This window comes from Equus caballus, chromosome 28 (genome assembly GCF_041296265.1).
Source record: "Equus caballus isolate H_3958 breed thoroughbred chromosome 28, TB-T2T, whole genome shotgun sequence".
Taxonomy (NCBI): Eukaryota; Metazoa; Chordata; class Mammalia; order Perissodactyla; family Equidae; genus Equus; species Equus caballus.
Genome location: NC_091711.1, coordinates 40997112 through 41009787, shown reverse-complemented (window position 1 = coordinate 41009787; position 12676 = coordinate 40997112). Strand labels below are relative to the sequence as shown.

Sequence of the window (12676 nt, the reverse complement as noted above, 5' to 3'; positions counted from 1 at the left end):
CTTATTCATTAGACTAGAATAGTGCTTGGCACATAGTAGGCTGTTAATAAATATTTCTGATATGAATGAATGAATAAATACATTCAATCTTTGTAGTTTGTAAAGAAGAAAAATTGCTTAACCCTAAGAGTTATCCTAAGACAGTGAATAATGTTTTATTTGCGTTTTTTTCTTTTTAAAAAATCAAATAAGGGGCCGGCCCCGTGGTTAAGTTTGCGCACCCCGCTTCGGCCACCCAGGATTTCGCCGGCCCAGGATTTCACCAGTTCAGATCCTGGGTGTGGACATGGCATTGTTCATCAGGCCATGCTGAGGCAGCGTCCCACATAGCACAACCAGAGGCACTGACGACTAGAATAGACAGCTATGTGCTGGGGGACTTTGGGGAGAAGAATTAAAAAAAAAATCAAATGAAACATCAACTATTATCATAAGAATCTCAGAAGCCCGAGCTGGATGGCAGTGGGATATATTGCAGCTCCAAATCCTACTCCACTCCATAGTTTATGAACAAGCCTCTGTTTGTTTAGAACACACGCCTGCCCCATCTCCTGCCATCCTCCACAGAAAAGTCGCCTTGTAATTGTAGATATTACTATATGTAGCCCATATGATGAAACCTGAAAAGGTGTTTTATTAATTCAGTTTTCAGGCAGACCCCAAAAAACCCATTGGGGGACACATTTTGGCTCATGCTTCAACAACAAGAATAAGCTTGCGAAAGGGAAGAGGAGAACTGAGAATTGCCAAGATTTATGACAGGTAAATATGTTATTCTTAATCAGATTCTTGTGCATATGGTATTAAATAGAATTGCCTCTCCTAAGGCTATAATTATACTACTGGCAAACACTACATGTTTGAATTTCCTTCTGAAAAATTATTCAATTCATTGGGACCTCCCTACTATGCACTAGGTTCTAGGGATTCAGGGAGTCTGTTGACAAATAGACTTGGTCCCGGACCTTCCAAAGCTTACAGCGAAGCTAGATAATGAAATAATCAATTCCAACTGAAGTGTGGCAAGTGCAAGGAAAGTACAGAGTATGACAGGAATATATGGAAGTCCTTTCTTTCTGCCAGTTTTCTTTTCAAGTTCCAATTTAAACATCACTTCCTCAGGGAAACTCCCCTGACCCTCACAGTCTACACTGTACCCTATTTTATACCTTATATTCTTTCACAGTACTTTACTTATTTAATTAAGAATTATAAACACATTTTTACAGAGAAACCTACTGCGTATCAGCTATTCTAGGTTCTGGGGATAGAGCAGTGAGCAAAACAACAAGACAAGGCCCTGCCCTCATGGAGCTTACATTCCATTGGTAATGACTTCTGTAACAGAGATTATCCCCGCTAGACAGGAAATACACTGAAGATAGGGACACTGTTCTCTTGCTCACCACTGTATTCCCAGGGCCTGGGACATCATAGATGTGCAGTATTTGTGACTGAATGATTAGCCAACCTGAGCAACAAGGCAAAGATTTGTAATAACTCTTTACCCCAGGGAGGGAAAATTGGCCAGAAAGAAATCAGATGAGCTCTTAATCTGGCTTTTGCTATGAATCACAGTACTTATTATGTATTGTCATTGAATAAATATTAAATAATCAGTTCCTCCTGTATCTGGTTTTTATTCAGACCATTTTGCTTTTCATCACCTATCCCTGGTAGGAGACTATAATATATAAATGCTGTGTTTTATGGAGCTTCAGCAGTCTCTAAAAATTTGCTACAAATGTTCTGTGTTGAATTAGATAGTAACGTTGTTCCATCTTTTTACTAAAATTTCTTGTTTTATATCTTGGACAGATTGCTGTGCTTAGAACTTTCCCAAACATTTTTCACTCCAAATTGTAATTGGCTACTGACATGTACGCCTCCCTCACAACAGGGACTGAGTCTGGTCCACTAATGTTCCCAGCACCTAGCATGGTACTTAGCACACAGCAGGAACTCGATAACTATTCATTGAATTAACAAATAAATGAACTCCATCTACTTTTTCAATCATTTGTATATTTCATCAAGTCCTCCAAATTTGCAGGAACAAACAGTCTTGCAGTTCTTACAGTCCTAAGAGAATACTAGAGTTCTGCAGACTCAATAAAGGATAATTAAAGTTATCATAGAAGTTAGTCATGTCAAATTTCCATAAATTTGAGTAAAAATAGCAAAACTAGGTCAGAGCTTAAAATGTCAAAATTTAGTTTGCTGTGCAGCATATACTCCCTTCTTTCTGGTCCCTAAAGATTTCTCACAAAGAATTCTCTGTGGTTTTAGAAAACTTTTTGGTAGAGAAGATGTCGATGCTAATAATGACAGCTAACACCTATTGAGTGGCTACAATGTGCTAGGCCCTGCCAAGTGCTTTATATATATATTTCATTGTTTACAACCACCACCTTAAGAGATAGAAGTCGTTATCCCCATTTTACACATGAGGAAACTAAGACCCCAACCAGTTAGGTAACCATTGCTACTCTACAGTCCTTTTTTTTAATTGAGGTAACATTGGTTTATAACATTATATAAATTTCAGGTGTACATCACTATATTTCGACTTCTGTATGGACTACATTGTGTTCACTACCTAAAGTCTAGTTGCCATCTGTCACCATACAAATGTGCCCCTTTATCCCTTTCATCCTCTGCCCACCTTCCTTTCCCCCTGGTAACCAATCTATTCTCTGTATCTATGTGTCTGTTTGTTTATCTTTCACATATGAGTGAAATCATACAGTAATTGCCTTTCTCCATCTGACTTATTTTACTTAGCACAGTATCCTCAAGGTCCATCCATGTTGTTGCAAATAGCAAGATTTCTTCTTTTTATGGCTGAGTAGTATTCCATTTATATATATACCACATCTTCTTTATCTGTTCATCCATTCATAGGTTCTTAGGTTGTTTCCAAGTCTTAGCTACTGTGAATAATGTTGCAGTGAACATAGGGGTGCATATATCTTTTCGAATTAGTGTTTTGTGTTCTTTGGATAAATACCCAGAAGTAGAATAGCTGGATCATACAGTAGTACTATTTTTAATTTTTTTGAGGAATCTCCATACTGTTTTCCTTAGTGGCTGCACCAATTTACATTCCCACCAGCAGTGTACGAGAGTTCCCTTTTCTCCACATCCGCTCCAACACTTGTTATTGTTTTTTTAATAATAGCCATTCTGACGGACATGATGTAATATCTCATTGTGGTTTTGATTGGCATTTCTCTAATAATTAGTGATGTTGAACATCTTTTCATGTGCCTTTTGGCCATCAGTATATCTTCTCTGGAAAAATGTCTGTTCAGATCCCCTGGCCAATTTCTTAATTGAGTTGTTTGTTTTTATGTTGTTGAATTACATGAGTTCTTTATATATTTTGGATATTAACCCCATATGAGATATATGGTCTTCTCTCAACTGGTAGGTTGCCTTTTCATTTTGTTGATGGTTTCCTTCGCTGTGCAGAAGTTTTTAGTTTGGTGTAGTCCCATTTGTTTATTTTTGCTTTTGTTTCCCTTGCCTAAGGAGACATATTCAAAAATATAAGACCGATGTCAAAGAGTGTAATGCCTATGTTTTCTTCTAGCAGTTTTATGGTTTCAGGTCTTACACTCAAGTTTTTAATCCATTTTGACTTAATTTCTGTGTATGATGTAAGATAATGGTCTACTTTCATTCTTTTGCATGTGGTTGTCTAGTTTTCCCAACCCATTTATTAAAGAGACTTTCCTTTCCCCTTTGTGTGTTCTTGGCTCCTTTGTCAAAAATTAGCTGTCCATAAATGTGTGGGTTTATTTCTGGGCTCTCAGTTCTGTTCCATTGATCTGTGTGTCTGTTTTTATGCCAGTCCCTCTACAGTCTATTTTAAACAGAAGCCAGAGTGATCCTTTGTAAAACTAAGTCAGATCATATCTGTCCTCTGCTTAAAACCCTCCAATGGCTCTCCATCCTAATTCAGAATAAAAGCCCAAGTCTCTGCAGTAGTTCACAGAGGCCCCATGAATGGCCCTATTCCTCTTCCTCCTGTTCTCGCCCTTTCTCACAGTGCTTCAACCTCAATGGGCACCTTGATGTTCTATAAACATACCGGGGCACACTCCTACTTTAGGGCCTTTGCCCTTATTGTTCTCTCTGCCTGGAATAACATTTCCCCATGTAGCCCTCTTTTTGGTTATCTCCTTCACCTTCTTCAAGTCTTTGATCAACTGATACCTTCTCCACAATGCCTGTCTTGATCTCCCTATTTAAAATTGCAACTAGCTTCCTCCCAATTTCCACACTTCCAATCTCCCTTATCCAGTTCTATTTCTTCTTTCCCCATAACACTTACCATTTTCTAACATATCACATAATATATTTATTTGTTGTCCATTATTTATTGTTTGCCTCTCCCTCCCTGCAAATATGAGTTCCACAGGGCAGGGATCCTTGTCTGGTTTTTTCACTTAGAGATCTCAAGTGCCTACCACAGGGATATAGCAGGTGCTCAAAAAATATTTTCTTAATGAATAAATGAGTGGACTTGCCCCAAATCACACAACCAATAAAGGATGGAACCAGGATTTGAATCTAGGGCCTACACTTTTAATCATTACACCAGTTCTTAGTTTATTGGAGATGCTCTATTTAGGGAAGTCATAGCTCGTCTACTATAGCTACTCCATGGCTTCAACTTCTACCTTATACAAATGTAAGAGAAAGACATTTCTTGGTAAAAGAAAACAAAATTTCCCAAGAATTGAGCAGAAAAGCATTCTCATAAAAATTTCCAGGTGTACAGACGTGACTACAAAAAGGAACCCAGCCATTTTCCTTGAATGTCACTATATTACTGCTCCCGTAACTAACTATACCTGGCCCTGAAGTGTACATTTTTCTTTCCTTAAAACTTTTAAGTGAATAAAAACCCTATTTATTTTATTCCACTTAGCATATTTGAGATCAGTGGACATTAAAAGTAAAGAACTCTGCTAAATTCAAAGGAAAAACAAATTTTAAATAATTATAAAAAAATGAAAAGGTATACAAATGGTCAAGTTTCTGAAGTAATTGTTTTTTATTCTGTTTCTAGTACCAAAAAAAAAAAAAAATGGTTCAACTTTGCAGATACCTTTGTTGGCTTCCCTCTTTCTCAACTCTTTGTCTTCCTGCCATTTGTAAGTGGCCGACTTAATATTTTCCATCAAAGCCAAAAGGTTATTTTCTAATTCCACTCAGGCCTTCTTATTCAGCTCCAGGTTTAGTCTAGCAAGACCTACCTATCTACAGACAATTTGCTGTCCGCAGGGGAGACCCTCTACTATTTCCTAAGGGAAGTAATCTTACCCATAGTGTGCTCCAAGTGCACTGCCTAGTCTCCACCCTCCAAACAAAATAAAGCAAACAAACAAAATTTTAAAAAACACAACAACAACAACTTTGAGACGCAATATAGCCTAGTGGTTAAGAACATGAGCTTTGGGTCAAATACCTTAGTCTCTAATTCTGGCATCCTCACTTCCCAGCAATGTGAACTCGGGCAAATAGTTCTCTCTGAACCTCAGTCTTCTCATCTATAAAATGTGGTTAATAATGATGCGGGGTCGGTGAGCAGAGGAGTCGAAAGAAAGATTTCTTAGACTCTTAAGATCTGGCAGTAGTGCTCTTTTATTTAGAGAATAGAATAGCATGGGGACAGGACCCCTGGGCAGTCAGGCTGCTGCGTGGGGACAGGGCCCACGGGCAGGAGGAGCTGCTGCCGGCATGTTGCTGCTGCCGCTTCTGCTGCAAAGTTGGGTGGAGAGTAAGGCTAAATTTAAGGCATAGGTATGTGAGTTATCTCTTTACAAGACAAAGGAATATGTAAAAAAGTTAAAATGGTGTCAGTGCCCGTAGGGTCCGGCCATTTGGCGGTCCCACAAATTTTAGATAAGAATCAAACCGGATTGAGTAAATGGCAGAAGTCACCGCTTGAATTTTATCCTCAGCTAAAGACAAAGGAGGATTTGAGGGGGGGGGGGTCAGTTACATGAGGTTGCCAGACAGTAACCAACTTAAGTTCTTGCCTCTGGCATTAAGAGTTTCTAGAGATAAGGCCATCCTCCTTCTTCCTGGCACAGACAGGGAGGCATATTTACAGATAGAGGTTTTCCTTAGAAATGTAAATGTTTCCCAACAAAGGGACAAGCAAATTCTACTCCTCGGAGCCTGCCTCTCATCTGTAGTTTTAAAATTAACCAGCCTAAAACTCCTCATCAAATAATACATACCCAATAGGGTTCTCATAAAGTTTAAATGAAATAATATAACAGAGCCCAACACATAGTAATTAGTAAATACTTCATAAATGGAAGCTATTATTATTACTATACAGTCACCATAACCTAGATATAATAACAGCACATAGTACAGTAGGCCCTTTCTTTCATGGGCAGTGATTTTCAAATTTCTATTTCTAGTCTAATCTTTTACTCAAGTTTTAGATACTCATTTCCAACTGCTTACAAAACTCCTCTACGTGACTGTCTCAGAGATGTTTCAAATGCAACCTAAACTTCTTATTTTTATACACAAAACAAGCTTCTCTATTCCCATTTTTTTGTTCATGCTATTACCTGTACCTGAAATATCCCCATTTCTGCCTCAAAGGCCTCTTCAGATATTATCTATGAAGCCTCTCCTAGTCAACTTAGCTGGCATAATGTCTCCTTTCTTTAGAGTTCTATAAGATATATGCTGACTTTATGAAACTTAGCTTACTTTGCATATTTGTCATATGCATAGCTCACCTGTTAGACTTCCTGAGAGTAAGGACTCTGTCTCATTTTTGTAAAATCTGTAGGGTTTAGTACATGCAAAAGTATGATTTTCAAAAAGTTAAAAAACATGACTTTCTTGCAAATAAATATAAAATTAACATGCATCAAAGATTTTATTTGACTCCTTGATGAATGAAGAAACCACTGATTCAAAGGATAATTTGAGGAACAGAGATTTATATAGTCGATCAAAGGAATGTTGAAATATATTTACTAACAGATGCAAAACTGGTTAGTATCCTACCAGGCAATAAATTGTAACATTTGAAGTTGTCTTTTCTACTGGAGGGAAATCAATTACTTCTCTACACAATGAAATCTATTTCTATTGCCATGGACTAGAATCATCTGCATTGCCCTCAGATAAGAATCATCTGTATTGCTATCAGTTTTGCACAAATTAATCTTACTCCTACAGAGTTGTAGAATAAATTGAGGCAAAATTTAGGAGAGTATATAATCATGACTCACGTACAAATGTCAAAGTTTTTTTTATTGAGGTCACATTAGTTTATAAAATTATATAAATTTCAGGTGTACATCATTATATTTCAACTTCTGTATAGACTGCATCGTGTTCATCACCAAGTCGAGTTTCCATCCATCACCATACCTATGTACCCTTTTACCCCTTTCGTCCTTCCCCCACTCCTTCCCCTCTGGTTGCCACCAATCTGTTCTCTGTATCTATGTGTTTGTTTGTTTTCCACATAGGAGTGAAATCATATGGTAATTGTCTTTCTCCATCTGTAAAATGTCAAAGATTTTATTTAATTCATTAACTAATGCAGGAACCCACAAGATTTTTAAACCAGATCAAAGGAAAAATAAAATTACCTCACATATATAGTCAAATAAGGAATGCTGAAATGAATTATAAATTGATCAAAAATGGGCCAATATCCATAGGACAATAATCAATTGCATTCCTCCTCACACAATTTACATTTCTATGGACAAGAATAATTTGCATTACTCAGTTTTCTACAATTTACAGAGTTGTAAATAGCTCAAAGACAATGAAAGGCACAGAGTCCTCATAGAATTGCGTAACCTGGAAGAATGTGCTAGGCAACCTACTTTTCCACTGAAGGTGCTCAGTAATCTTTCAGTTAATTTCAAAGTCTTTCACAGTTTTGCCCTACGTTAATCTGGTCAAGAGAAAGGTGCACACCCCTTGAGAATCAGATAAACCCCTAAAGGTCCTACACAATGCCTGACAGTATACTGAAAGAATACCCAGTTATCCCTTTTGCCTATTTCCAAGTTTGGGGTAATTTTTCTTGACATTCAGAACTTTACATATAGAAGTTGTTCAATAAATGTTTATGAGGGTTGATGATACTTGTAGGTAAATTCTGTAGTCCACATTTAGCTGTACCAATTCTGAGATGTCTCTGGAGACTCAGACTGATAGGAGTATGATGCCTGTGACATGAATATAGTATTTATAGAAATAGAGCTTTTTATAAACTTCTGTTCCCTTGTATTCTGTTAGTCCTGAGATGCCTGAAAATGAAGCCACCTTCGCAATAACTGCTGGAGGAATTGGTGATGCCAAGGAGTAGGTGGTGAATTGATGCAAATTGCTTCTTAGTGCTTATTAGGAGCTGAAGAAATGGAAAAACAGCCTGAAATTTCAGATCTTGAAGTAAGAGTTTGTTTTTTTTTCATGTTATTAAAGGAAAGTCAGCAAAAGAGATTTAAATCTTATATTTATCTTAAAAGTCCCTGATTTATAATAACTATACATTGTATGTCAGTTCAGGAACATATGTATGTATATGAATGAATAAACCTATTGAAAACTAGTTAGGAAAGGGGTACCTGATTCCCTCACTTCACTTTCCAAAGTGAGCCACTAAATGGATGGAAAATCTATGAGCTCAGAAATATCCCATTCTCCTACAGTTACCCCTTAAAAACTTACAGCGGTGAGGATTTCAAAGGAGGGAGATGTTTAAAGGAGGAATGTTTACAGGACACACAAAAAAGTGTTTTGTATTTATAATATCAAACTGTACATTCACCTTTACAGCAACAGAAAAGAAACATTAAATTAAGCCAAATTTTAATCATTTGATTTTTTGACAAGTTGAAAGTACTTTTAAAAACTGTGTTTCTGATACAGACGTATTTTATTGAGAAGATAAAGAGGAAGTTAATTAGGAACTTTACAATTTTAGGTGATAAAGGTAGCATGACTTTTATATTTTAAGTTTTGGGTAGAGAATTCAAAATCTTTTTAAAAATATTGAAGTTAAATGTAAAATTTCTAAATACTAATTTTAGAAATGTATAAAATAATATTGTGTTTTTCTAATTGTTAAAAATAAAATCTAGTTTTCGAATGTATGACAAAAATATTTAAAAATTAAAATACTAATAACATATACAATGACAATCTTTATAGACTTCAAAAAGATTCAATCTCTTATGTTGCATCAGCTTGTATGAAAATTCAACTATTGAAAGTACCATTCTTACAAAAGGTATTTGATTATCCATTAAGTCATTCATTCACCAATTATACATCGAATACTAAATGCTAAAGAATATGCAAGGAAAGCATGGTTCCTGCCCTGAAAGAATGTATACAGTAGTTAAAAGACTAATATTTATGAAAGAATGAGAGAGCAAATGATTATATAATTAATTTGTCAGCAGTGTGGTCTTGGATTATAGGATTCCAAAAATGGGAGAGGAAAGGTTAAGCTGAGGGACAGCATATGCAAAGGTATAGAAGCTGAGATTTCGAAACAAAGAGACCAACCTGACAAGCAGAAATTGTTCACAGTGTGGGGTATTGGGAGACAGAAGCTATTTTTCCTTTTACTTTTTTAGACCACAGAAGCTGTCTCTCTGAATAAGCAGAGGCAAAGTCATCGAGGAGCAGGTTTTCTAGATTCTACAAAGTCACTTAAAAGGCTTTGTGTATTCAAATATGAATGCATATTTTTGTCCTGGGGAAGGGAAGGTTTTGTTACCTGATAAATACTGGGCATCTCCTAGAGATTCTCCAGTATGCCCAGCCCTGTAGAGGGAATGGAGTAATTTGTATAAGAGCCCAGAGCCTTTTGGTAGGGAAGGAAATAAAACTCCCAAGATTTAAAATTCATAAAATTTTTCTGGGTTAAGCTAAGTAGCCCCTCACCAAGGAGAATTTACCAAGAGGTGGGCAATAGGGTTGGAAACCAGGGCTCAACACAAGGGTCTACAGTTTTGTGGGAAAGGCTCGTTTCAATATGGCATGTGGCTAAGGCTAGAAACCCCTCACTTCAGCCACTTGGATATGTCCTGCTTTGGAGAACAGTAGCTGAGCATGCAAATGTGAACTAAAAAGCTGTAACCTTGGGGCCAATTTTGGGATGGCACAGCAGATTGTACAGTGGCAATCTAGAAAAAGTGAACTTTTCTAGGCTAGGGTTCGATTTGTCACCAGTGACCAAAACATCACCACCTGACTGTAGAAATAGCTCTGGCCCCTTGTTTTAAGGGAGAGAGAGGGGCGCAAAAAAAAGATTTTATTAATCAGGACTCTTTTGGATGTAAGCCACAGAAACTCAAACTAACAAATGCAAGACAGGAATTTATTGGCTTATTAACCTGAAAAGTTCAGAAGTAGAGCTGACTTTAGCCACAGCTGGAGCCACGATCTCAAACAGCATCATCAGGATTGTTCTCGCTGCCTCCATCTCCTGCTCTGCTTATTTCCATGCTGCTTTTGTTCTCAGACAGGCTTTCCCCACACAGCAGCCAAGATGCCGCTTGCAGCTCTAGGCTTACCTCCCACCAAGTTAGAAAATGCACTGGAAAAAACATGTCTTTTTCTTTCATAGATTATTCATTCTGTGGAAATAAATGAAGACCACCAAATGAGAACAGAGGCTGTTTATTCAGAGTTTGCTACAGCAAGAGCTGTAGCTTTTGGTAGAGACTGAAAGGCAGACAGAGGAATGGGAAAGCTTTATAGTAGAAAAAAGGAAAAATGTCAGGTAGCTCTGATTGGAGGTTGTTGGCATGGGCAAGCTGAAGGATTAAGCCGGTAGAGACACGGAAAATGGATAAAGAAAATAACACTGACATCACGGAGACAATTTAGGAAACAGTTACAATAATTCAATTGTGAGATGATAAATAATGGGACTGGGGTGATAGAAACTAAGTGGATAGACATTTCAAAAAGGTGGTTAAGATTTGGTGTGAGATTGAATATATAGAGAGGAAGAAAAGGCAGAGTCACAAGTGATTACTGATAAAGTTCTCTAACCTAAGGAGGAGATTATGTTTGTATCATGAACAGGAAGGAAGAAGCATCAAATGGAGATTAGGGGTTTTACCTGGGAAGGTTAGTGTATTGGATTGCCAGGGCTGCCATAGCAAAGTATCACAGACTGGATGGCTTAAACAGGAGAAATTTACTCTCTCACAGTTCTGGAGGCTAGAAGTCCAAGATCAAGTTTGGTTCATTCTGAGGGCTATAAGAAAGAATCTGTTCCATGTCTCTCCGCCAGTTTCTGGTGGTTTCCTGGTAATCTGCAGCATTCCTTGGCTTGTAGAAGAATCACCCTGATCTCTGCCTTCATCTTTACATGGCGTTCTCCCTGAATGTGTGTCTTTGTGTCCAAATTTCCCTTTTTCATAGGGGTACCAGTCATATTGGATTAGAACCCCCCCCCCATACTCCAGTATGACCTCAACTTAACAAATTACATCTATAACAACCCTATATCCAAATAAGGTCACATTCTGAAGTATTGGGGGTTAGGACTTCAACATATGAATTTTAGAGGGGACAAAATTAAACCCATAACAGTTAGTAAGAATCAGGTACAGTAAGAGTCAAACACTAGGATTCACAAGACACAGTATGAATTCAATACCAGCTACAGTCAGAAACATAGAATTCAAAATCTGGGGAAACCTAGTATCTATTTAGTAAATGAAGAGGTTGAAATAGATGATCTGTACCATCCCTTTCTAGCTTTCCTATTCAATCATTCCTTAAAGAACAAGGAAAAAACCAGGACAGAAAGCCAGATCAGAATAAGGTGGCCAAGCCAAAAAATAGGGAATACAATAGACTAGACTCAGAGAAGGGATATCTTCATGGCAACAGGAGGGACTGGGACCTTAGGCACCAAGCTGCAGCTAGTCAACTCTCCTTCACCTGACTGTGGCTTATTGGATATGGAGAATGTTTAGAATTTTTTGGTTGCACAGTTTCCATTTCTCCATCATAATAACACCCCGGTTTTCTTTTTAAAAGTTCCCTCTCCTCAACTCATGTAGTTTATCCTGAGACATTGGCTACTGAGTGACAGTCACAAGGTTGACAGCATGGGTTAGAGGCCACTCATACATGCAATGACAGCAGGGGCAGCAGGGCCGGCAGCAGTGGCAGTGACCTGAGCAGGCTGTTCCTGCTGCTAGAGTACACATTTCTGACTCCTAGACTGCAGAGTTGCCCAGACTCCTGTCCATCCCAGGGGAGTTCCAGCCTCCTGCCAGTTCAATGACTCCTAATGTCCTTCTGATAAATTTCCCTTCACTTTTAGTTAGCCAGAGTTGGATTCTATTACTTGCAATCTAGAACTTCAACCAACGCATCAGCAAAGAGACTCCCAAATGCTGCTTCAGGGAACTGGAAAAAAGGAAGCCAGACAGGGCTTGCTTAACACTCTGATGGAAGATTCCTCATTATTCATACTCTTCATATACTCTGCTATACCAGTCTTCAATATTTTAAAAAGAAAATTGTTAAAGAGATTATATTAGTTGGGATTTTGCTTGGCTGAATATAAGAGAAAAACCCAAAATAATAGTGTCTTAAACAAAATTGAGGTTTATTTTTTTCTCATAGACAAGAA

The 12676-nt window shown here is 37.7% G+C and overlaps 1 protein-coding gene across 5 annotated transcripts in view; it reads left to right on the top strand.

The window, feature by feature from the left end:
- DMC1 (DNA meiotic recombinase 1) overlaps positions 1–9299 on the top strand; it is a 39920-nt gene extending 30621 nt beyond the window's left edge. For 2 of the 5 annotated variants that reach the window (XM_070253621.1, XM_070253623.1), the window contains exons 13-14: positions 646–762; positions 8305–9210. In XM_070253621.1, the coding sequence (XP_070109722.1) occupies positions 646–762; positions 8305–8374 (187 nt within the window). In that variant the 3' untranslated portion in view covers positions 8375–9210. Of the gene's footprint in view, positions 1–645; positions 763–8304 lie in introns of all 5 variants that reach the window. The other 3 variants (XM_023631395.2, XM_070253622.1, XM_023631396.2) reach the window with 3 other exon arrangements.
- Positions 9300–12676: the final 3377 nt, after the last annotated feature.